At 52.6% G+C, this 25,685-nt stretch overlaps 2 protein-coding genes and 1 long non-coding RNA gene across 48 annotated transcripts in view; 1 reads left to right on the top strand and 2 right to left on the bottom strand.

Annotated features, from left to right (window-relative positions):
* Positions 1-20,132, top strand: part of VGLL4 (vestigial like family member 4) — a 175,005-nt gene extending 154,873 nt beyond the window's left edge. For all 11 annotated transcript variants that reach the window (XM_021071118.2, XM_021071114.2, XM_084989513.1 and 8 more), the window contains 3 exons: positions 11,721-11,943; positions 16,934-17,054; positions 17,452-20,132. In XM_021071118.2, coding sequence (XP_020926777.1) covers positions 11,721-11,943; positions 16,934-17,054; positions 17,452-17,723 — 616 coding nt within the window. In that variant the 3' untranslated portion in view covers positions 17,724-20,132. The remainder of the gene's footprint in view (positions 1-11,720; positions 11,944-16,933; positions 17,055-17,451) is intronic.
* On the bottom strand, positions 10,541-17,986 carry LOC146397428 (uncharacterized). Its single transcript, XR_014823846.1, has 2 exons — positions 12,322-17,986; positions 10,541-10,920 (listed from the first exon to the last, which is right to left on the bottom strand). It is a non-coding gene; the product is annotated as an uncharacterized LOC146397428 (long non-coding RNA).
* Positions 20,133-21,126: 994 nt separating the features above from the next.
* ATG7 (autophagy related 7) overlaps positions 21,127-25,685 on the bottom strand; it is a 279,358-nt gene continuing 274,799 nt past the window's right edge. For 35 of the 36 annotated variants that reach the window (XR_014822342.1, XR_014822339.1, XR_014822340.1 and 32 more), the window contains one exon: positions 21,127-21,437. Coding sequence is in view for 29 of the 36 variants with exons in the window: in XM_084986716.1 (XP_084842842.1) it covers positions 21,405-21,437 (33 nt within the window). In the remaining 7 variants the exon portion in view is untranslated. 36 annotated transcript variants of the gene reach the window in all.

Raw genomic sequence — 25,685 nt, 5'->3', positions numbered from 1 at the left:
CTGAGCAAGGCCAGGGATTGAACCCACATCCTCATGGATGCTAGTTGGATTGGTTAACCGCTGAGCCACGACAAGAAGTCCATGGTGTTTCATTGTTAAACAGAGCCATCAGGTTCCCCTGGGTCCAGGTTTCGGATTGAGCATGACTTTAGTAGTCAGACGTTAGTGGTGCTACAGAAAGCGAAGCAGACAGTTTAGGGGAAATTAGTTCTGAATTCTCTGAAGAGTTTGAAAATGAGAATGTTTGTGAAGAAATGTATGTTTATAACTTGGAAAAGAAAGTAAGCCATTGGTATTGGTTTTTTTCCAGATCCCTTGGGAACTTTGCTTGAAGAGTAGAGATTTATAATTTGCTTATTAATTATCAATATATTAGGAGCCTCTTGAAGGACCTGAGAGTCCTTGAAATAGTCTTCAAGGCATTCAGATCATGTTCCTATCCTCTACTCTTAAGAAAAAACATAGCTAAACTTTTCCTCTAGTTTTCGGGAAAATGGAGCTGTGCTCAGACTCCCACATGTGCACAGGGAATTAACGCTCCACATACTTTGCTCTCGGGTGGAAGATCCTTAAGGCCCTTTAATAATTATAATTTTATAATTAACATTATAATAACTAATGATTTAATAGTAATAGGAATAACTGTTTTAGAGAATATTTGATAGATACTTCTGTATTTTTTAAATGAATATTTAATCACTTTATATTCTTGATACTTAAATTTTCAAAATTTTTTGTCTAGTTTATGATAATTTAATTCAATAATTTACATTTGTCTGCCAAGTTTCTAAGGTCAGTCAGGGTAAGGTGGGTGGTTTTAAAAGCTGGCTGTCTAATTTTTGTTTAGTGTTGAATGAATGTGTTGAATTATAGCTTATTCCCTACTATTAAGAAGTCCATGGGGAGTTAGTTCCTGTTGTGGCTCAGCGGTAACGAACCCGACCAGAAGCCATGAGGACGCAGGTTTGATCCCTGGCCTCACTCAGTGGGTTGAGGATCTGGCATTGCCGTGAGCTTCGGTGTAGGCTGGCAGCTACAACTCCGTTTACACCCCTAGCCAGGGACCCTCCGTAGTCCTCAGTTTCAGCCCTAAAAAGCAAAAGAAAAAAAAACAATAAGTCTACAGGATAATTTGGAACTGGTTACCACCACCAGAGCTGGACATGGGAAGGCTGCTTGCATCCCGGTGTAGAAATGAGGTGCACGCATGGCCAGAAGGAATTGCAGCAAAGCAGAGAGGGCAGGAAGGAGATTTGAGAGCCTGTCGCTGATAGGCATGCACATGTGATGCCAACCACTCATCTAGCCAATATGGGGACTCAAGTAGAGCTGAGTTAAAGAAAAAAGAGTGAAGGGATTCCAAGAGACTACATGCTTGGGCCAGGACACGGCTGCTGAGGGAACTCTTGCATCTTGGGTCATGTTAGGAAGTCTAGTTCAGGAGTTCCTGCTCTGGTGCAACAGGTTCAGGATCCAGCATTGTCTTTGCAGTGGCTCTGGTCACTGCCAAGGCATGGGTTCGATCCCTGACCTGGTGCAGTGGGTTAAGGATCGGGCATTGCAGCAGCTGCTGTGTAGGTTGCAGCTGTGGCTCAGATTCAATCCCTGGCCCAGAACTTTCATATGCCACAGATGCGGCCAAAAAAAAGAGTGTAGTTCAGTTGACTGCAGGTCTCTGAATCATCCTGACTTCGATATTCTATTCTGTTGACCTTGGTTCTTGTTTATTAGACCTTCTTCTGAACTGATTTTTGGTTCAAAACATGTTATCATCAATTGAAGGGAATTCTCTTGGGTGCTATGTTCTTTAGATTTCCTCTGCAGGATTATATCGAGTTCTGGGCACCACACTTAAAGATAAATGTTACTTTGGAGAGTGTCTGGAGGTGGGTGGCAGGATGGTAAGGGGTGTGGTGTTAGGATCATTTGGAGGGATTCTTGTTTGGTGAAGAGAATCCTGGGCATGGCAGGGCTGACACAGAAGCAGTTTTCCAGTAGCTGGAAGAAGAAATAGACTCCATTGAGTTCTTCCAAAGGGCAAACCTTCGACCAAAGATTTGCACTGGAACATAGATTTTGTTCATTATGAGCTAGAAGCCTTATGGACGTTTTCCAATAGTTGGGAGAATCACCTGCAGGTGGAGTGAGTGCCTGACCTTGGGGGTGTCTGAGAAGTAGCCGCTGGCCGTTATTTAGGGGTGCTACCAGTCTGCACCCCACACCATCTTTCACAGCTACCCTGCCATGAAGTTCATTTCCTCTGAGTCAGACAAAGCAGCCAATCTTTTCTCTGAGCAGTTTTATAATATCTTCCAGCGATTTGTCACAAAAGGAGGAGTAAAAGCTAAGCATGCACCTTCCCAAGAATTTGAATGGAATTATGAAAGAGGCCCCGTCCCCACCCAGAAGAAGGGGAGTGGAGATGACCTTGAAGGTATTTGCAGGCCACTCCTTCTCGGTGGCTTTGTGGTGGCCAGCACTTCTTCGGTAACCCCTGGGCCAGATGCCACCCTGGAGCTTCATGGATTTCTGTCTTATTCACACTGGTTGGTGCTGGCTTTCCCTCAGAATTTCTTTGTTTTTTGATCAGTTCATTCATGAATTAGCTGTTGTGCATCAGGCTCTGTTCTAGGCGCTGACTTGTGGAAACTAGACTCTTTCTGTGTTTGTTTGACCCCAGGTGGGTCTGAATCCTGGGGTGGGGAGGAGGCAGGGGATGATGGCTGCAAGGGGGGGGGGGTGCTTCCGTTTCCCTCCTTCCTGAGAGCTTTTATCGCACAAGAATGGCTTCACCAGGGGGTCTGAAAGGCTGAGGGTGTGGAGGGTGAGGAACAGCAGGTACATCTGAGCTGCTGGCTTCACCCCAGCGAAGCTGCTGCAGACACCACATTCCATTTAAAAGCCTCTCTGGGGGAGTTCCCATTGTGGCACAGTGGAAACGAATCCGACCAGTAACCATGAGGTTTCCAGTATGATCCCTGGCCTCGCTCAGTGGGTCAAGGATCCAACATTGCTGTGAACCATGGTGTAGGTCACAGACGCGGCTCGGATCCTGTGTTGCTGTGGCTATGGCTGGCAGCTGTAGCTCTGATTCAACCCTTGGCCTGGGAACCTCCATATGCTGTGGGTGTGGCTCCAAAGCCTCTCTAGCCCATCCCTGGAGGCAGATGCCTCAGCTTCACCCCTTTCTGTATCCCTTGGCCTGCTATGTTCCTGCAATGATAGCCACACAGAACAGACATGCCTGGATGCCGTGCAGCTGGAGAGCTGACCTGGCCCAGGCTTGTGTGTACTACAGGCCCCGTGGCTGTTACAGAAGGAAACGCAAGATGTTTCCATCCCTTCTCTGGTGCAAGGACTCTGATGCCCGAAATATGAGAGTGATTGTGTTTTTTTAAATTTTGTTCATTGAAAGAATACATAATGACAAAGATGACTTACAAATTTAGGAGCCATAGGCATTTTAAATTAATTTAGACTTTATTAGTCTCAGCAACATCTCCATTCATTTGAAAGCTCTCGAGTATACACGCATGACCCATGTGATCCGTTCAGTCCGTAAGCACGGGGTCCCATCCTGGTCCCGGGCGGACGCCACTGCTCTCATGACAACAGTTGCCAACAGTGTGTGTGTTTGTGTACATGTGTGTGTGTGTGTTGGGGGTTGGACATGGTGCTTTAGCAGTCACATTCCCAGGGTTTACCTCTTTTCTAAAACTTTAGTTTTTCCTCTCGTCTCAGCTAATGATGGAAAACACGGGCAGACTGTTCTAGTCAAAGAAAACCAGCTCTGCTCTGGCCCAGGATGCGGGTCTCATTCTCCACTGCGGGGCGTGGTGCCCTGACTCTCCCTAGCAGGAGTCTTGGAGCACTGGCCCCATTCATCTGGCCCCCGAGCTGCCTGACCTTAAGGCCGGGCCGCCATCAGGAGGCAGCAGTGGTGGACCAGTGGAGCAGGGACCCTTCCATCAGGCCTGACCCCGATCAGTAGCCGCCTTGCCATCTTGGTGGGCTTAGTCTGGGGCCCACGGATCTGCTGTGGAACCATCACATCTGAAAATAATGTGTATGATAAAGGTTCCAAATCACCAAGAGAGAAAAGAAGTCAACTGTGGGATGTTCTAGACGGATCTCTAAATGGTTTTGAAATGTTTTATGTCTTGAGGCTTACGTTCCCTAGAAGCTTTATGTCAGAGGCCTAGGATGGCGCTGCGGCTCCAGGTGAAGGCAGCCCTGTGTCCTGGGTGCTCCTGTCCCTCCCGAGGGTATGCATGGTGGCTGTGCCCGAGGAGAGGAAAGGCCTGCGTTCTCAGGGACAAAGGTGTTGGGAGCAGAGGAGTAGGCCCCACAGCGCCCGCAGGGCTGACCCGCTTGAGGCCCTCAGGCAGCCAGGGCACTGGGAAGGCTGCACAGCTGAGGGGAGGCCAAGGCAGACCCTCGACTCAGTTCCAGAGACGGGCCAAGTCGGAGGCAGCAGTCTCGCTCACCTGCGCCTGACCTCTCACTGTGATTGGGTGCTGCTGTCTTCCCTCCAGCCCCACAGACCTGGCTGTTTCGGCAGCAGGGGGCTGCCTGGCCAGAGGGAGTCCCTGCCTCACGCATGCCCTGGGGTCTGGGCACCCTTCTCCATGTCTCCCTCCATGTGTCCACATGGCCTGGAATCTTGCACGCCCACCTTGGCTGGGAAGGGAGAGCTGAATGAGAAGGTGGCAGTGCCCACAACTGCCCGGCCTCGGTTCGGCTCGCAGTGGGCCCATCAGTGTGGGCCTTGCTGCTTAGTTCATTCTCTCGTCTACCCAAATGGTCCTGAGCCAGAAGGCTTGGCTGGTGACTTGGCTGACAAGTGTCTTCCTGTGTGTGGAGAGCCAGGAGCCCATGCCTCTCCTGGCTTCCTGGACTATACTTGGAGGAGAAACCGGGGGGGGCAGCTGGCTGTCCAGCTTCTAACCGCCAGGCCTGCCCTCATACACTGGTCTCCACTCTTGTTGTCCTCTCTTGGTGCTGATGGAGAGTGCCTGCTGATCACAGCCATTGTGACAAGGACACCTGGGGTCCAGAGGCTCTTAACGGCTTCTTTGAAAAGTCCAGAGAAAATGTTAAAAAAATGTTTTAGGGGAGGAGGAGATTAATTACAGAGAAAGCAGAAGAAACACAGGTGTGGAGAAAGGCCATGGAGGTGGCTTTGGTTTGCTGGGGCTCCCATGACCAAGTGCCCCAGACCAGAATGCTTAAACAACACTTCTGGAGGCTGGATGTTTGAGGCCGGCCTGAGGGCAGGGTTGTTCCTTCTGAGGCCTCTTTCTTAGCCTCTGGGGGCCTTGGCTTGTAGATTGCCATCTCCCTGTGTCTTCACAGCTCCTGTCACTTTACCCTGGTACATGTCTGTCACTTTGTCCAAATTTCCCCTATTTATTTATTTATATACTTGGCCGTGCCCATGGCATACAGAAGTTCCCAGGCAAGGAATCAAACCCATGCCACAGCAGTAACCAAAGCCACAGCAGTGACAATGCCAGATCCTTAACCCACCAAGCCATCAGGGTACTTCCAGATTTCCACACACACACACCCTTTATTTTGTCTTTTTAGGGCCACATCCGTGGCATATAGAAGTTCGCAGGCTAGGGGTTGATTTGGAGCTAAAGCTGCCAGCCTACGCCACAGCCACAGCAATGCTGGATCCCAGTCGGGTCTGTGACCCACACCATAGCTCACGGCAACACCAGATCCTTAACCCACTGAGCGAGGCCAGGGATCGAACCCTCATCCTCATGGACACTAATTGGGTTTGTTACCATTGAGCCACAACAGGGACTCCCAAATTTCCCCTTTTTAGAAGGACACCTGTAGTATTGGGTTAGGGACCACGCTAATGACCTCATCTTAACTTGATTATCTGCAAAGACCCTGTTTCAAAATAAAATCACAGGCAGTAGGGTTAGGACTTCCTCATCCTTTGGAGGGAGAGGGCGCAATTCAACTCATGATAGATCCAAAGCCGTTTAAAGAGGAAAGTGGAATGGCTGCTCAGCCTGTGAAGAGATCCTTTGTTGCACCCGTGCCAGATGTGTGAGAGGGCACAGCTGGCAGGATGTTGACGATGGAGATCTCAGTGGGCAGTTCCTTTCCTTCTGGAGAAGCACTTGTGTGGCACCTGGGTGCAAGGGTTGTTTATAATTAGAAAAACCCAAGATGGCCACATGCCTGTCAGGGCAGCCATGGATCCTGAATTTCTGGGTTCCTGGGAAGGGGGACCCCATAGGGCCGGTAGAGAATGTGAGTACACCAGGTGTCTGGGCCAGAAGTGCCACGGAGAAAAGCATGCAATGGGCATGTGAAATGTGCCGTGTGGGGCTCACAGGTGTGTTCCTGCGTGGGCCAAGGACACGGCATGGATGGGAGGAGTCTCCAACAGGCCAGCGGTGCATGTAATGCTGAAAGGGCCAGGTGGGAGGTGAAAGAGAAGCGTCCACTGTGTCTGCCATGTTCTGCCACTTGGATCACTTGCCAGTATTTCCTTAAGGAGGGAAGGAAATATCTGAAGCAAATAGGATGGTGAGCTTTCATCTGTCGGTTCTGGGTATGTGGGTCTCTGTACTTTTCTCCACATCTCTCTGTCTTGGAAAGGTGCAAAGGAGAGGTTTTGGAGCCAGGCATATATAAACTAGAACCCTTGTACCGTGCGTGTTTTGCGACCTTAAGGCAGGTTATTGAACCTCCCTGAACCTCAGTTTTCTCATCTGTGCAGTGTGGATTTTGATGTTTATTTTGCAATGTTGTGGTGGATCCAGTAGGAGGATAGGTTTGCATTCAGTATATGATAGTCTATGATAATAAAGATAATCAAGGTTAAACTGTTTATTCAGAGGGGCTCCCTGCCTTGTAACACCCTTTCCTTTGGGGTCTCTGAGGCTACCAATGAGTCTCCCAGATGGTCATGTGACATACCCAGTGAGGAGGGTGTCACTTATTTCCAGATGGTGGATTTTGAAATCTGAACTTGCAGGAAGGGGAATGCTAAGTTAAGGGTGGGGGCCAGGGTGGAGGTGGGCAGTGATGTAGTTTGCCAACTGTGGGGTTCTTCTGCTCAGGTTGGGTCCCTTGAACCTTTGATGTGGTCGGGCTGTGACTTTTTTCTTAATGATGAAGTGACATTAAGCAGTGACAGTTGTCACATACAATACAACCTTCCTCAAGGCAAAGGCCCAGGTCACTGCTGAGCAGGATGTCCTTGGTGTGGCTGCACAGAATCCGCAGGTCGTCCTATGTCTTTGGGATGCTCTGAAGGCCAGTCTTTGTCAGCTTTTTCCTGCCCATGAGACACAGCTCACCATTTTGTACTCAGGAGGGTGTCTGGGCCTGACCTCCCACCACCTCCCCAAGCCACCACCTGCCTTCTGCTCAGCGGTGCCCTCCCCCACCCCGCTTCCCGTATAAAATTGGTACTGAGCAGAGTGACGCACTGGACCAGGATGTCTCAGAGACACACCCAGACCCCCTCCTGCTTAGTTGGGAAGCAGTGGGTTCTGCTCACAAGGAGAAAGGAGGAGGTGAGACGTGAAGTCTGGATGACCTGGGGGACAGGTCGAAGTTGGGGGAGGAAAACCAATGGGGAAGGAAAAAGGAGAGACCGTTTCACTGCTGTGTGTGCCTGCTGTTTAAATGCTCCCTAAATTCTCCTTTCTCAGAAAAAAGTCTTTCCTGCTGGGAGTTTCCCCTGTGATTTCCTTAATGCCCCTTCCTTTACCACAGACGCTGGTAACTGGACTCACACAGGATGCGTGCCCTGAATAGTTCACTTCCTCAGTGAATGAAGGGCTGTTCAGGCATCTGTGCTCAGCCCTGCGCCGCACACTGGGGAGGGGCGGGGCGTGAAGGGCAGGGCGCCGACATCCAGTCACCCTGGGAACAGCCACACATAACAGCAGCCTGTGGGGTACCTCAGGGGGCCTGTCCCCTCATGCTACATGGGTCCCCAGTGTGTCCTCCAGCCCTGCAGTTTCGGGGGTCAGGGAACGCCTCCTGAAGCTTGGGGGTGGAGGCGGAACACCTGGTGGACGTCCTGCCTCAGGCTGAGCGCTTATTTTCCCCACCCCGGTCCTCTTTTCTGAAAAACTGAGATAGCGCCATCTACTTGATCCACATCATAAACCCCACAAAACTCAGCAAGTAATGGTGGTGGGGAGACACTTTTTGTTCTTTATTTTTTTTATTATTTTTATTTTCTTTATTTAAAAAAATTTTTTTTTACAGCCACACCCATGGCATATGGAAGTTCCTGGGCAAGGGGTCTAATCAGAGCTGCAGCTGAGGTCTATGCCATAGCAATGTAGGATCCGAGCAGCATCTGTGACCTACACTGCAGCTTACAGCTCTGTGGGGTCCTTAATCTGCTGAGCAAGGCCAGGGATCAAATCCACGTCCTCATGGACACTGTGTTGGGTTCTTAACCCGCTGAGACACAACAGTAACTCTTTAATTTTTAAAATTATTATTTTAAAATTTTATTTTAATTTAATTTAATTTTTTATTTTTTGGTCTTTTTGTCTTTCTAGACCCACACCCATGGCATTTGGAGGTTCCCAAGCTAGGGGTCCAGTCAGAGCTGTAGCCACCGGCCTATGCCACAGCCACAGCAATGCAGGATCCCAGCCACGTCTGTGACCTACACCACAGCTCATGGCAACACTGGATCCTTAACCCACTGAGAGAGGCCAGGGATCGATCTTGTGTCCTCATGGATGCTAGTCGAGTTCACTAACTGCTGAGCCACAACAGGAACTCTGATTGTTACTTAATTGTGATACATACATAGTGCCATTTTAGGCATTGTTAAGTGTAAGGTCCGGTAGCATTAAGTCTCTTCTCTGAGGAAGCTTTAAAAATTAAAGATGCTTTAACAATTTGATTATTACTAGTTGGGCTGTGAAGGTTTAGTACCGGCCCACAGGTTCACAGAGGGTGGATGTTCTGTGAGGGATGAAGGGCAGAGGGAAGGGGGTTGAGTTGGAGACAGGCCCTGTCCTGCGACCCTCATGGGCTCTGCTCCCTCCTGGCCTCGCCCTGTTCCCAGTTTCTTCCTGCTTTGAACTCCATCTAAACTCCACCCCTGTGCATAGTGGGTGTTGCCACAGTGTCAGTCCACTCCTGCCAAGAATGTCCTGCACCCCACGCAGTCATCCTGTCACCTCAGGCATGTTTAGTTGTTACCAGAGCCTGGGCCCCAGGGTGGGGAAGCCAGGGGGCAAGAGGCTGGACTGGGCCTTGTCTTACCTGGGCCGAAGGGTCTGCAGCATGGGGACCCCCAGGGCCCCAGAGCATATCCTCCAAAGGATTGACGGAAGTGCCTTAGATCCACTTCCCCTCCCTTGTCCTAAGAGTTCAGACTCAGGTTGGTTTGGTTAATTAATGGCCGGATGAGGAAGGGTCCCCGGGATGAGGATGGGTCGGCAGTGAAGGAATTCAGTTCAGGCCCGAGAACGTCAAGAAAGACTTTCCTGGGGGTTTCCTTCAGCTCTGAGCTCCAGTAGGTCAAAGGGCAGAGCGTCTCATGTGAATGAGTTCAAGAGGCTGTGGTGCACTTTTCTCACGTGATGGACTCCTCACACTTTCGTTGCCCGGAGTCGAGTGAACCTCCCCCAGCTTCACACCTCACGGGGTGGAGTGGCAGCACGTGGCATCCATTTCTCCAGAGCACTTTGTCCTGCAGGAAAGCATCACCTTTTTACTTTGTGGCCCCTTCCCTGTTCACCTTCCTGAAACGGTTGGCTGAGGGGATCCCCTCCCCAGGACAGGAAAGGGTCCCTGGGACTTGGAACAGTCCCCGAGCCCTGGTCACTGGCGGGTTCTCAGCATCTGGCTGCCCCTGAGCCCTTTGGGCTCCAAAGGGGCTGCACTTGGCTCCTCACGAGCAGACTCCCACTCTGAGAACGGAGGCGACGTTGGGGCCTCTCGGGCAGGAAGAGTGTGGTTTGGGTCCATGAGCACGACGCCCGGGAAGCAAGGAGGCTGGGCTATGATTCACCGGGGGTGGAAAACAGTGTCTGTCTTGAAGCTCCAGCAAGTGAGCTGGAAATGTGAGTCATGTATAATTTTACTAAAATTAACCAGCGGGCTCTTCAGACGTTTGCTGTGTGTTTCAGTGTCTTTTCTGCTGCGCGATGCCCACCGTGTCCTGCCTGTGGTGGCCTGCTCCCCCGAGTCCCGTCCTCAGGGCCACTGGGTGTGGCTGTGAGCACAGGTGACACACCTCCGGCGCTGACTCTGCCATGCTTCCGTCGCCACGTGGGAGCCTGATGCCCCAGCCCCGGCCTTCCTGTCCTCCCCAGATCACGGGTCTAGGAGAAAGCAGTGCCATGTGTTCCTCCCTGGGACCCGCGGGATGGGCTGGGTGGACACTGGGTGAATATCGTGGAGTCGGGACTGGGCGGAGGTAGACTGACAACAAAGCTCGCACCTCTGTCCCTAAGCCTGCTTGGGCCCCAAAACCTCACTTTTTGGGGGAGGGAGGGGAGACTGTGTCAGGGAAGCACAATTTACATAGTTTGTCATACATTGCATTTTATTTTACTCCAATTTAGAAAGAAAGCTGATACTGAAAGTGAGTCTGTAACGGTGGGGTCTTTCACACTCTGAGAATTCAGATACTTAGTCATAAACATCCGTCCGGTAAACGCCAGGCCCTCTCCCATAGGCCTGAAACCCCTCAGGCGGGCATGGCACTTCTGTGAGGTTCTGCGGGAAATCGGCGCTCGAGATCACAGCCGCGGAGACTCTGCCGTCAAGGCCTGTGACGCCTTCTGAATCATCATGGGAAGGCCTGTGGCTTGTGTGGAGTGCTTCTTCTGGACTCTGACCAGAACCCGCTCCATGGTGGTCCCAGTGGCTGGCCGTGTACCATGTAATTGCCTCCAAGTCCTCCTGCAGAGCAGACCGGAGAGTAAAGGGAAGAAATGCTGTGCCTTTGCAGTTAGTTCCTCTGTAGCTGATGAACTATGTTTGCGGCAGATTTGGTTCCGCTAATGCTCACAGATCCCCTGCCCTGTACCAGTGCAGTCCTTTATGTTTGTATAATGGCCCCTCCCCACTGAGACCCTCCGAGGCAGCTCTTTTGACCAGGACACCCCCGTCTGTGGCCTCTAAGAGCCGCTGAGGCTTGCGAGGGCCTCACCCCCAAGCCCCTGCCACCTGACAGGCACGTGCTCCATCTGCAGGGTGGCTCCTCTGGGGAGGGGTGGTTATGGGGTCTTCCCAGTGCTGTTGGGGAGACCTCATGCGCTGAGGCTGGTGAGGCCTGGAGCAGGAGCCGGCGTGTGGGAGGCATCGGCTGCTTTGGCATCATCACCGCCTTCATCCTTGGTAATGGCAGGTTCTTGTCAAACCAAGCCAGCCTCAAGCACACAGGTGAGGTCTCAGGGCTGTTAGCCAGGGAGTTGTAGAAGCACTCTGATGGGCCGCTGCCTTCGTCTGGATGGCCCCCTGGAGCCGATTCGGGCCTGGGAAGGTTCTTCACCCAGCGCCAACCTGGGCGAGCATCCTGGCTCTTCAATACCAACTAGCTGTTTGACCCACACCTCAGAAAACGGGGCGATAGTGGTGTGGGACTTCTCCACAGCAAGGTGGGGGGCGATGGGATGGGTGAGAGCGCCTGGCTGTGGTCGAAGGCCCCTTCGCCCATGGAAGCTTCAGGTTCCCACCTGAGCGCTCACTCCTCTTTTCAGGAGCAAGACTGCCAATGGAGACTGCCGGAAAGACCCCCGGGAGCGGAGCCGCAGCCCCATCGAGCGCGCCGCGGCCCCCACCATGAGCCTGCACGGCAGCCACCTGTACACGTCCCTCCCCAGCCTCAGCATGGAGCAGCCCCTCGCACTGACCAAGAACAGCCTAGACACCAGCAGGCCAGCCGGCATCTCACCCACCCTGACCCCAGTGGAGCGGCAGCAGGTATGTCTTTGTTCTGTGGCGCTCGGCTGGTGGCTGGTAGTGGGTCCAGGCGCCAGGGGGTGGGGGATGGGTGGCTCCGTGGCTCCTGGCAGAGCCGAGGCAGGTGATGAGAGATATGGGGGGTAACCCACCTTGGCTCTACACGGTGCCAGCAGCAGGATCGTCTCACCAAATGCTATACCTTGCATTTTAATTCCAATCTGAGCCTGTTTGGGCCTTGTCCCGTGGGGCTCAGGGTCTGTGCAGAAAGCACACATGCCATCTAGATAAGGTGTATTCCTAGCAGCCTTCCTAGGACCCCTGCCATGATCCTAAGGGGAATCCTACATTAATCCTACATTAGCCTCACAGGTGGGGTTAGATGTCAGGTTGCTTCACCTTGGGCTGGAATTCCATCAAGTCACTGATCATGGGGCTCTTGGCTCTTAGCTCCTGCTGGTCAGAAACCTGTGATTGGCAGACAAAGATTTTTTCTTTATTAGTATTATTAAAGGACAATAAGGAAACTAAGTTACTACAAGATAAACACAGATTGGTAGGAAAATAGACTTAAAAGGGGGGCTTCTGCTTCTGGGGGAATAGTAATAAAAGTAGACACTGGCATCGAGGCTAAGAATCAGCTCCTGAGCCACAGCCTTTCTCTCTCAACCTCTGGGGCCTGTGACCTAATGGGTCTTTGAGCAGAGGAGGGACCGGCGTGGCCGGAGCTGGGGCTCGGCCTCCGGGCTGCTGGCTGTGTCCCTACCCTCTTGTCCCTTCCCGCACTTGGTTCTGGCCCCGACTGTGACAACTGCCTGTGGGGACCCCAGGAACTGGGCGAGGCAGTGATTCCGTGAGGCCAGTGAACAGCTCCACTTCCAACCTTGGAGCCCATGGTTTCCTTCGTTCCTTTTCCAGAACTGTGTAGACCCCTGCTTTGCGTAGGGTGTGTTAGAAGCTGGTCTAGCTCTCTACGGACACTCAAGGTTTGAGTTCAGAGACAGGTAATCAGACGACTCATCTGTGAACGTAGGGTTAGTAAGAACACGCTGAGCTACTCGTCATCCGCTTAGTGACCGCGCAGCGCCACTGGAGCCTCGAAGCCCTGGAGGGGGAGGCAGACTTGCGGTGCGGGCAAATGGCGACGTGAAGAGAGGGCCTCGGGGGCAGAGGGGAGGTGACCTACGTGGAAGAGGAGTTTATTTCTAGAATCTGGGGAATTCAGCCCTCTGGCTCCAGCCACTCCCAGGCGGAGTTCCTCAGAAGGGTGGCTGTGGCCCTTGGTGGCCTGGGGGACAAGCGCCAGGTCTCTGCCCAGAACAGGGCGGCAGGCGGGCCCTCCCTCCCCTCTCTGCAGTTCTTTGACATCTTCTTGAAATCATGGATTTCCATGGCTTTGCAAGGCTTTTGAGGACCTTCTGGTTGGTTCTGGCCACAGCTGCTGTGTGAAGGGTACCTCTGGATGTTGACTGGCTCTCATGACCTCAGCTCCCACCCCACCCTGTCATGGGCCTGGCTGCCCCCGGCCCTGGGCGGGTTTTCCAGCAGAGAACCTTGACCTGCCCCTGTGTTCCTTTGGGCTTCCTGCTGGGACAGAGAAGCAGACAGCAGCTCTTCTGGGATGGCAGTGATCCCAGCTTTCATTAGGAGCCTGGCTGCCCACCCCCAAACCCCGGCTTGGCTGCTGGTCTCCGGGTCCCATCCCAGGATAACTGTTCACCGGCTCCTCTGTCAGCCCCACATGGCTGGGACGCTCAGCTCCAACTTGAGCTTCTGCTCAGTGCTGGGCTCTGCAGGTGCGGTGCCGACGATGGACTTCAGAGTCATCCGCCCATTCCCGGGACTTCTGTGTCACCTGCTGTCAGCAGGGCTGCAGGAAATGACGGTGGGGAGAGGCTTCCTGGAGCGTCAGCCAAGCCGGCAGCTCTGCGGGGCGGGCAGTGGGCACCTTACTCCTTGCAGTGGTGAGTGGGACTCCGATCCCTGGGAACTGGGACTGGAAGGCTCCCAGAGAGGCAGGTCTGGGGTGGCTGCGGAAAGTGTCACCCATTCCGTGGTTTTGTGACAGCAGCTGTTCTTAAGTTACAAAGATGCCAAGAGGACGGCAGCCAATGAGGAGAGACAGGATAAGCTTAAAGAGGAAACATCCAAGGGACAGCAAACCTTGGGATTGTCCCCATGTGGGAGCCGCTTGCAGCTGGGGTGGGTAGGGCGAGGGGTAAACAGCACTTGATGACAAATTCTCAGTCTCCAGCAGGTCACAGTGTGGCCTTCATCTCCCCGGTCCGGAAAGTAAGGGTGTTGGGCCACATGAGCGCATGGGCACAGGCCGTGTGGAAGCAGGAGGCTGTTCCAAGTGTGGTGGGTGGCACCCAGCAGGTGTCAGGTCCCAGGCGAGCTCAGCCAGACACCTGCAGCCTGGGTTGTGGGCAAGAGAGGAAGCCCCCAGGCACTGACCACATCCACCAGTGTTCACTTCATCTCGGGTCAGGAGACATCTCAGAGGTGGTCCCATTCCCAGGGAGCTGCCACAGCCTCTTCTTAGAGCCCAGCCCAGCCCTGCCCTGCCCGGCAGGGGCCATGCTCTCTCTTGGAGTGGCCTTTCCTACAGCCCTGAGACTGGACATCCCACCATATGCTTCGGCCTAAGCTTCCCTCACTGCTTTCTCTGACACTGCATTTCCCCCCAAACACGCCCACACGCTCTGACCTTTGCCTTGGTCAGGGACCTGGTTCCAAGAACAGAACCCACCTGAGCTGGTTTAAGCACAAAAGGAAGGAAGTTATATTGGGAGGACCCAGGGCGTTGCCCAGAGCCAAGGTCATGGGTGCAGCTGGACTCAGGAATGAAGGGCTGGTCCTTGTCTGGGAGCGCTGGAAGAGGGGTGGGACCCTCTGTCTGCCCCTGGCGCTGTGCCTGTCCCGCTCTTTGCATCCTTTTCTCTCTCAGCGTCTCTGTCACATGGCCAGCTTGGCATGGGCTGTCCCATGGCTCAACTTGAACCTCCTCCTGAGCTGGCCCCAGTAGTTGGCCCTCAGCCTGAGTCAGCGATTCAGTCGGGCCCAGGGGGACAGGGTCACTTGTGAACACGGCTGCCATAGCTCCATCGCCAGGATGGAGGGCGTGTTCCTACGAGGCGGGATGTGGGCAGATCACAGGCTCAAGTTTAAACAGACACTTCAAAAGGTGGTCTGCTGGCTGTCCTTCACCTGCAGGGCAGGAGTCCCATACGTGACCATGGCCAGGCCCCCACACCTCCATCTCAGGTGATGCTCCAGGCCCCTCTTGAGGTATCGTTCTTTCTGTTTCACACTTGAAGGAAGGTGCGCTTAGAGGTGTGAATGAAGGTCCTGCCTAATGAGTGGAAAGCTGGTTCACCCCAGGTCAGCCTGGCCTCAAAGCCATGTTCTTAGAGTTGCTGTTGTGGCTCAGTGAGTTAGAACCCAACTAGTATCCAGGAAGATACAGGTTTCATCCCTGGCCTCACTCAGTGGGTTAAGGATCCAGCATTGCTGAGGGCTGTGGTGTAGGTTGCAGATGCGGCTCAGATCCTGTATTGCCGTGGCTGTGGTGTAGGCCGGCAGCTGCAGCTCCAATTGGACCCCTAGCCTGGGAACTTCCAAGTGCCACGGGTGCGGCCCTAGAAAGCAAAAAATGAGAAGATAAAAAGCCACGTTTTCTCTTCTCTGCCATTTTCATCCACGTGGTGAGTTGTCACACTGACTCTCAGTGGCTCCACCCCATTGCTGATGTGTCGAACCGTTGACAAAGCCCCGACTTTTTTCAAATGCTGCTGCCAAGCCACTTCTTCCCATGTCTTGGACGGGTGGCTTGTCTCGTGTAGATCCCGATCTTGGTCTCGGACGCATTCTCATCGCTCCTGTTCACATCCCATCAGGGGAAGGTTTGGTGTGCAGGCCTTCACACCGGCTACTGATCCACTTCTTTAAAGGAATGGGGGGGTGGACACCCCCGACTCCCTTTGGGGCGACCCTTCAGCCAGCCCCTCACTGGCTGTCTCGTCCTCCTACCTCTTGGTCCTCAGGGGTGTTGGGAGGCAGATACTTGCTTGAGAGAGATGTGGGTGCACAGATGGTTTCTGTCCCGGTTCTGCTCTGAGGTCTGGGGATGCAGACTCGCCAGTCCCTGCGCTGAAGCATGCATGGTCTGCAGGAGGCCGGTGAATCTGTAAGGGCTGGTCTGCTTGCTGAATGTGCTGGTAGAGTGGTCATAAAAGGCTTCACAGAGGTGACATTTGAACAGGGTTTGAAAGCATCAGTGGAGTGTGCAGGACAGACAGTGTGGAGGTTTGGGGAAGGAGAGAAGAGTGTGTGCAGGCGGGTTGGGGGAGGGTGATGTGTGTCATTCAGGCGCTTGGAGAGATTTCCTGCGTTTCTGTCTCCATCGTGACTTGTGTGGTCCTGGTAGAAAAGACTGGAGCCACAGCTTTAGTCTGAAGCAAGCCGGGAGTATATTGGAAGGTCCTGGGAGGGCCACGCTGAGAAGGACGGGGACCATGCACTCTGAGGACCTTAATGGTAGGAACTGTGGTCCCTTTGCAACCCTCTGCCATCTGCACACTGGTCTCTGACTCCCAGGCTCCATTTCAGCTCCCAGCAGCTGAGCCTCTGTCCCATGTCCCTCATGGACTCAAATGGCCACGAACAAGGGTCACTGCCCCAAGAAAGGACGGCTTGGGAGTGGGCCGAGCTCATACTCTCAAGGCTTGTTCACTGTGGATTCAGGAAGTGGAGCAGTGTGACCCCCACTGTGACTAGGAGGTGGCAGGTGGGCCATGTGGATGCTGGGGAGGCCCCACCTGGAGGCACCCAGGAGGCCGATGGCACTCCGCTTTCTGCGCTGGACAGGTGCCAGCCACAGTTGGGGGCACAGGGCGGTTGGCCTGCCTCTGAGCTGGGCAGGGACCCGAGGACTGGGGTTGCCCGTGGGGCTGGGGCAGCACAGCTGCCCATCCTCCCACACCCGCACTGACAGCTCTCCTCTCCCCAGAACCGGCCCTCGGTGATCACGTGCGCCTCTGCCAGCACCCGCAACTGCAACCTCTCCCACTGCCCTGTGGCGCACAGCGGCTGTGCGGCCAGCCCGGCCAGCTTCCGGAGGGCCTCGAGCTGTAAGTGCTGACCCCCTCTGCACACGACTCAGTGCAGTTCCAGCCTCTTCTGTGTCCTCATGTTGATGGGAACCACCAGCCCCTGGGGGCCATTTCTGATCCAGGTGGACAGGGTGGCTTTGAGCACAGGTGCGCCCAGCGTGTGCTCAGCTTGGGTGGAAGGGGAAAGGGCACATTGGCCCTGACCTCCAGGCCCATCCTCTACTTGGGGGCACAGTGGGAGCTGCTGTTCTTACGGCCACACTCTGCATCTGAATGTGTACCTAGCCCGGGGCAGCAGGCATGCTGCCTGGTGGCAGGTCCAGCGACGTAACCCGCCCAAGGGCCCAGCTAGGCCGGGTGAAGTGGGCCCTCTGTCCCCAGGTCCCATCCCTGACTGCTGTCCTGCTCCCCACAGCCGCCACCACCTGTGACCCCGTGGTGGAGGAGCATTTCCGCAGGAGCCTGGGCAAGAACTACAAGGAGCCTGAGCCGGCACCCAACTCCGTGTCCATCACAGGCTCTGTGGACGACCACTTTGCCAAAGCCCTGGGCGACACATGGCTGCAGATCAAGGCAGCCAAGGACGGCGCATCCAGCAGCCCCGAGTCGGCCTCGCGCAGGGGCCAGCCCGCCAGCCCCTCTGCGCACATGGTCAGCCACAGCCACTCCCCATCCGTGGTCTCCTGAAGGAGCGCTGCCCGCGAACATGATGCGGATCTGCATGGTTTGCCTGAGCTTTGAACAGTCAGTGCTTAAAAAATGGGGCGGGGCGGGGGGGAGTCACGGGGGTGGGGTGGGAGGAAGGGAGGGGTGGTTTATTCGCAAAACCATGACGTCGGGATTTTTGTTGTTTTGTACTTGCTTGGTATTTGTACATGGGGCCCTCAAACAGCAGCATCCGTGGTGGCACCTGTCCGATGCAGCACCTAACTTCCTGCCTCAGTCACCAAAGAAACCCTGGTGCAGGGCTGCTGCCTGACAGGGGCCAGAACTCCACGGCGCTTTCAGTCACAGGCCAGGCCACTGGTGACCAGACGCTTTGTGCTTTCTCATTTGCTTCTTGAGACCGGGGTGTGTGTGTGCTTGTGTGTGTGCGTCTACTTGAAGAGAACGGAACTGTCGTGTCTGATTTGCACTATGGGAGGAGGACTGAAGTTGCCTGCCTGACAACTTGGTGCAAGATGGGCAGACTGCTGAAAACCAGAGGGTTTAAGGATGACATTTCTGACCATTTGTGTGGGGGTTTTTTGGTTGTTTTTAAAATTTAGACAAAACTGCTTTGGAAGGGGAAGTCTCATGCAGGTTATAGGTCTTTCTCTGTCTAGATATCAGGTGCTTGCAACTGGACTGCAGACTCCACCAATCACGGGCATTTTACCTTTTCTAAACACTGCAGTTTGTTAGACTAGAGCTGAGGTTGGAGGATTCCGTAGTGCTTTAAACGTGATGCATGTTTTAATGGATAAAAATAGCTGGTTTCTATTAATTGTATAGACAGTAAACAAAAACATTAATACTTTAGCTTTTCAGAGTTTGTTTATTTTTGTCAGTTACAGTCCTAGATATACTTACTGCTGGTACAGTTGTACTCTAAGATTTGTGTTTGATATTCACGTTACTCCCAAGTGGCGCGGGCCCTGGAGAAGGGCAGGCGAGTGGCTGGTCAGCCGTGGGTAGGATGCTGGAGTTTTTGGCCGCAGGCTGACCTCATCATTTATTTTTTGCATCCGTCTGCTTATTACGCATCTTAGGGGAGCTGGCATTTGTGTCTTCCAGCCCCCTCCTCGCAGAAACTGCTCCCTTTGAACTCTTGGCTGAACAGCAGATTCCTGACAATCTGTGATACGGGATTTTGTACATGTCCTTGTACACTGCAGCCAAGGCAGCATACATTCCTCTGACTTTACACAGTTACAACAGCATTTATTATCGTTTGCTCTAGTAATAGCTACTAACTAGAAATTAGGTGAAGAAGAAAGCATGACAGACCCAGCTGTGGATGTTCAACAGCTGCTCCTCTTGATAAATGTTTCTATGCGCCCCCCCCCCCCCCCCGCGCTACCTTCCCATTTCGCCCACCAGGGCGCTTGCGCGCTCGCCTGGCTGCGCGGCACTGTGGACTCACGGGGGCCCTTGAGGCTGGTTTTCAGTATGAGAAAGATCCAGGTTAGCAGGTTCGTTTTGAAACGTGGCCTTGGGTGAAAAGGCGCGCGGACTGGCTCTTGTGGCCACAAGGCGGCTGCAGGTCTTTTAACAGGCGGGAGGAAAGCTGCCTCCTTGGGCCCCCCGCACACATTTCCCTCCCACTTAACTGGGCTTCCAGGCTTTTGCATTCAGGCCCCTATATTTTCTGTAGGAAAAATCGTTGAGAACACTTTTTTTATATAGGTAACTTTAAGACCATCATTACGCTGTGCGTAAAGAATGTACAGAGAAATTTGTAGGTATTTTTTGAAGAACAATTAATTTGTTAATGATATGTAGCTATTTAATTTTTCCCTTTCCTATTGTAATCATTCATATTTTTTTGTTTGGAAAAAAAAAGTTGATCTTTTTTTTTTGTCGTAGATTTGTCTGTAAAAGTGCAGGAACACAGTTATTCTATGAGAACACTGCATCTGCCTTAATAGCCACTAGTTTGTTATTGCTACAGGCTACTGAGCGTCGCCACAGGAAAACTCCCCCGCTGCTGGCGGCTCTGTCAAGAATAGGCTCCTCACACGCCCACCGTCCACCAGCGAGGCCATCACTTTGGAGGGGACAATGGCGCTGAGGGCCGGGTCCCCAGCGCGCTGACCTGTCTGGGATAGGCGGCACCCGGGAGGAGGCCTTAGGCAGACGGGGAAGCAGAAAACCAAACATGTCACCGGGAAGGGACACTCCCTGGCCTCGGGTGGGCACAGTGAGGTTCCTCACTGAGCCACGCCATCTGCAGTGTGCTCTGACCATTCTCTCCATGTTTGTAAATCTGTAATATACCATTCTCTGTGGCCTGTTTTTCCTGGAAGAAGAAGAAAAAAAAAGGTTTGGCAGGCCATCTTTTTTTTGTACTTAAAAGTAGCCTTAAGAACAATAATAAAGTGCTCTTAAACCACAGACTATGTGTGATCCCTGGGTCCTGGAGTGACAGGACGGGGCAGTGGGGGCGGGAGGGAGCCGGGCTCGCCGCCCTACCCCCGTGTACAGGGGCTGTGTGGATTCAAGCCCCACATTGGCTGGGAAACTAATTTTAACGCCATGAGAAGCAATATTTAAAACCTAACCTGGAGTTCCCATTGTGGCGCAGCAGAAATGAATCCCACTCTCATCCATGAGGATGTGAGTTCAAGCCCTGGCTTCGCTTAGTGGGTTAAGGGTCTGGTGTTTCCGTGAGCAGTGGTGTAGGTCACAGATGCGGCTCGGATCTGGCGTTGCTGTGGTGTAGGCCGGCAGCCGCAACCTGCCGGCCCCTAGCCTGGGAACCTCCATATGCCGAGGGTGTGGCCCTAAAAAGCAAAAAAAGAAGAGAGATAAAACATAACCTACAAAACCCCAGCTCTTGTACGAGTCAGCCTCAGACTCGATTTTGACTTTGGCTCTAGTCCCAAAACAAAAGGTGACACCACAGAAATAAAAGTGCAGGAAGGGTACCTCTCCTGGGCTTCCTTGCCCAGCTCTGTGGGTGTCACGGATGTGCACACCCAGGATGAGGAGGAAAAGCAGCCTGAGCGCCTCACCACCTCACCACCCCTGGTGGACTCCTGGCCACAGACATGCACCCCCCTCCCCCCCAGAGGCGCAGGAGCAGTGTGGGCTGCACACTCTGTCCTTAATGGAGGCCTGTGTTCCCTGGGACAGCTGTGGTCCCCTCTGTCCTTCCCGCCAGCAGGCCATGCGGACGTGCACCAACAAGGCTCTCAGCACCCACAGGTGCCCGGGGGCCTCTCGGTGCAGTCTGCAGAGCTGGAGCTGGTTCCTCACGGCCTCATTTGGTCCGTGTTCAGCCAACTCCTCCCTGTCCTTAACTGCCACCCCATGGGGGTCAGAACCAGAAGGATCCTGGGAACATGACTACCGAACGCTTGTGACAACAAGAAAAGAGAACTGCTCGTGAAGGGAACTGAGTCCCAGATCAATGGCAATGCCAAAGCCAAGGTTATTATTTAGCTCAGTACTGGTGGGATTGTGAATCATAAGAAATGGAGAACACCAGAAGCTCCTGGGCAGCGGAAGAAGGACCCCAGTCCTCAAGGTATAGGGACGAGGGGACCAGAAAGGTTGGAGGGGCTTGGGGCCCAGAATCACCAGTCCTGGGGGCGGCCGTCCTGCTCCAGCCACTGAGAGCCCTGTGGGGCAGCCAGGGAGGGGTCAGCCTCTCGGGGGGTGTTGTCAGACGGTCTCATCGTCGCTCATGTCCCAGATCTGCGTGGAGAAGGAGAGACACACAGAGTGTTGAATCACTGGGGTGGCTGTGACACGCTATCAAATCCATGTAGACACGGCAATGAGCAAAAGGAACACGATTCCCCCTTGCAGCTCCCTCGTCACTATGGGATTGACAGCCCGTTTCTCGTACAAGGAAACCAGGTGTCCTTGCCTCAGGCCTCACGGGTGAGTGAGGCAGCCCCTGGCCAAGCCAGGCATGGGGACTCCGCATCTCTCCTTGCCCCAGCCAGTCCCCGCCGTGCTTGTTCCCTTGGCCCTGACCACAGGCCCCGAGAATAAGCCCTCCTGCCACCAGCCCATGGGGGCCTGCCTCTGTTCCTGAGAGAGTGTGTGTCATTGGCGGGGGGGGGGGGGGTGTCTGACCTTGAGGGTGTGAATAAGGGAAGACTAGGGCCCCCATAGCATCAGTGTGTGGAGAGGAGTGAGTGAAAGCAGAGGGGACCCTGCTGGGGCAGCCCCCACGGGCCAGCTCTGTGGGGCACCAGCGTGAAGCCCCCTCAGGGAGCAAGCCCAGACCAACAGAGGCCAAGGGGCTGCTCACACCCTGGGGGGCTGGCCCTGAACTTAGGCCTACAGACTTTCAAAATTCCTAGAATTGGTTGCAAAAGGCCACCTCAACACTAGCAGAGCTGAGAGAAGGAACATGCTGTTTACACGAGGCTGGCCCGGGGAGAAGGGGAGGCTCAGCCAAGGTAAACAGCAGCCAGCCTGGCGTTCAGAGTCAGGGATGTGGAAAATAAATCACGAGAGAAGGAAATTTCCTCTCTCTTGAGGACCAGGCACCTGGGGCCAGGGGCTGGGCTGGGTGTGTCTTTCACCCCTGCCCCATGTACCCTACTGTGCAAGGACACTGGGATGGGGCCACAAAGGTCCAGACGCCTGAAGAGGCTGGGGGGTGCAGGCTGAGTGCAACCAGGCTGCCCACCCAGCTCATCCTCAGCACGGCCTGGTGCAGACCCCTAGGCCTGCCCCCTCGGGTGGGAATCAGTGGGGGGTGGGGCATGAAGTGGTTGCTTCTCCAACCAAGACTGCACCTGATGACACCCCCCCCCCAAGCCCCCCGTCCTAACCACATGCCTGGGGGAAGCACATTGATTCTTTCACTCCCTTGTTCAATAAACACATGTTTATGGAGCCCTCCCTGTGCCACTTGCTGTGCACTTCTGATGCAGACTCCTGTGAGGTGCAGATAGAAACCAACTCGGAGAGGGAAGTCAGCCAGCCCAGGATCACACGGCAGGAAGTGACAGAGCTGGGAACATGGGTGAGTGAGGGGTTTTGAGAGTTAAAAAGGCTGCCAGGATGCAGGGCTGGGCAGCTGCATGGAGAGGGCCATGGCTGGGGACCCTACCAGGCTGAGATGAAGGAAAAGCAGGGGGTGAGGCCAGTGGACCAAGTCCATGACCGCCTGTCCAGGGAGGGGAGCCACCAGCGAGGCCCGGGCAGAGTCCATCCATGTCAATGAGCAACACCCTCTGCAAATGGGCTGCCAGGGTTGTTCACTGCACTTGGGGGCAGGGGCGGGCAGGGCTTTCAAGGGGAGAGCAGACGCCTCCGTCCATCCTTTCATCCATTTTACTGAGTCTCAGCTCTGGGGAAAGGTCTCAGCACCTACCCAACTCCTCCCCTTGCTCCTGGCACTGCCCAGGCTATGGAGGCCATCAGGGAAGCCACCCAGAGGGCTTATTACAAGGACTCTACGGAAGGGGTTAGGGTGATGGATTTTACTAACTGCTCAAGTTCCCTGGGCCCATGGTGAGGTGTCTGCTAGGGCAGCCATGCCTTGTGCTGTTGGCTGGGCTCAGGAAAACAGGAGCAGTCTGAATTATAAATCTCCAGAAACTTCAGCCTTGACAAATACTATGTGATCTCACCTAAGGCACAGACACTAAAAAAGCCAAATTTGTAGAACCAGAGACTAGACGGATGGTTGCCATGGGCTGGAGGGAATGGGGAGATGGTCAAAGGGTACAAGCTGTGAGTTACAAGAATTAAGTTCTGAGGATCTAGTGTTCAGCCTAGTGACTATAGTTTACAGTATTGTATCCTTTAAATTTGCTAAGAGAATAGATCGTTAAGTATTCTCACCACAAATTTAAAAAGGGATGTGAGGGAGTTCCCACTGTGACACAATGGGATCAACAGCAGGTCTTTGCAGGGCAAACATGCAGGTTCAATCCCTGGCCTAGCACAGCGGGTTAAAGGTTCCAGCATTGTTGTAGCTGCGGCGTAGGTTGCAACGGTGGCTCGATTCTGATCCTTGGCCTCGGAACTTCATATGCTACTGGGCAGTCAAAAAAAAAGGCATGTGAGTTGCTAGATGTGTTAATTAACTTGATTGTGGTGATCATTTCACAATGTATATGTATATTAAGTCATCACCTTAAAAAAAAATCACATATGCAACCTAAAAACATAGTTTTTCTCAACTATAGCTCAATAAAGTTGGGGATAAAAAGAAACTTAAGCCTCATCTCCTCCCAGACTATGGACTCCCAGGGGGCTAAGGTTTGTCTGTTCCCTGCCAGGTCCTCAGCCTCCTACATGGCACCTGGCACATGAATGTTCTCTTAATGAATGAAGGTTGTAATAAATTGGCAGAGAATTTTAAAATGTTAGTACCCAGTACCGGCAAGGGTATGGTGAAACACTTCCAGGCAGAGTATAAACTGGTAACATATTTCTTAAAAGAAGAGGTTTGTCAGTAGGTAACACAAAGCTTTAAAAATGTTTGTACCCTAAGGAAGAGGTAAATGATCTTTCTGCAAATGATATGCAAATACAACTAGAAAACCCAAGAAAATACATGCTAAGATGAATACAGACAATAATGAGTATTCAGTAAGATAGCAAGATAGGAAATTAATGACACTGAATTATAGCCTCCTTGCATACACACAATATCCAGCTAGAAAACATAATGAGAGAGAAGAACCCATTGTAAGAGCAATGGAAAGATAAATTTCTAGGGCATAAGCCTAACATGAAACACACAACATCTTTATAGAACACACATACACACCCCAAAATAAATAAATCAATAAAAACCCTTCAAAGCGGTCCTGTAACAGTCCTCACAAGAATCATGAGCAAAGTAAACTGGGATAAGCAGGGAAACACCCTGTGTTTTTGCACAGGACAACACTGCTAACAATGCCAACTTTCCCCAAGTAAACATACAAAGTTAACACAATCTCAGTTTTTAAAAAATCAAGTATCCTTCCTGCAGCTAGACATGCTGGTTCTAAAGTTTATGTGGAAAAAGAAATAAGCCAGAGTAAGAAAACTTTTGAGTATGAAAAGAAAGCAGTGAGGAGGTTGCCCTACTATATGTTTAAACATGTCATAAAGTCTGTAATTTAGAGGGTTGCATTAGCAGAACAGACTGATGGGCCAGTGGAACCAACTGAGTACAGAAAACGAACAGAAGAGAATGTCCAGACACATATGGAAATTTAGTATTTTAATAAGAAAGGTCTGGGGAATGTGATCTCGAATCATTAGGAAAGTATAGGCTTTTAAATAAATGATACAGGGACAACTGGAAAGTCATTCGCAAAAAAAGATAAAATTGATTCCATGCCTCACTGTGTATCAGAATCAGTTCCAAATGGAGCAGAGATTTAAATTGAAGAAAAAAAGAAACCATTCAAATGCTAAATGCAAACATGGGTAAATTTCTTTATAACTTGGGAGTGGGGAGCCTATGACTTCAAATCTACAAACACTAAAAACAAATAGACTGAATTATGTAAAAACACACGTGAGCAATTTTTTATGGAAAAAACACTATAAGCCAAGTTGAAGAGACCAATGACACACTAGGAGAAAACATTACAACACACCGTAAAGGGCTCATCCCCCTAACATATAAGTAGCTCATAAAAATCAAGAAGAGGAGTTCCTTTCGTGGCTCAGTGGTTAACAAATCTGACTGGTATCCATGAGGACGCAGCTTCGATCCCTGGCCTTGCTCGGTCGGATAAGGATCCGGCGTTGCCCTGAGCTGTGGTGTAGGTGGCATACTCAGCTGGGATCCCACATTGCTGTGGCTGTGGTGTAGGCCGGCAGTTGCAGCTCTGATTTGACCCCCAGGCTGGTAATCTCCATATGCCATGGGTGTGGCCCTAAAAAGAAAAAAAAAAAAATTCAAAAATCGAGAAAGACCAATAAACTGATTAAAAAAAAAAACAAAAAAACAGGCCAAAGACACGGACAGTTTAT

The sequence above is a fragment of the Sus scrofa genome, chromosome 13 (assembly GCF_054392235.1).
Source record: "Sus scrofa isolate SSC_HxYL_T2T_F1_AM1 chromosome 13, Sscrofa_HxYL_maternal_Yorkshire_Landrace_v2.0, whole genome shotgun sequence".
Taxonomy (NCBI): Eukaryota; Metazoa; Chordata; class Mammalia; order Artiodactyla; family Suidae; genus Sus; species Sus scrofa.
The sequence above is the reverse complement of the archived record's forward strand: the minus strand, read 5'-3'. Positions and strand labels throughout refer to the sequence as shown.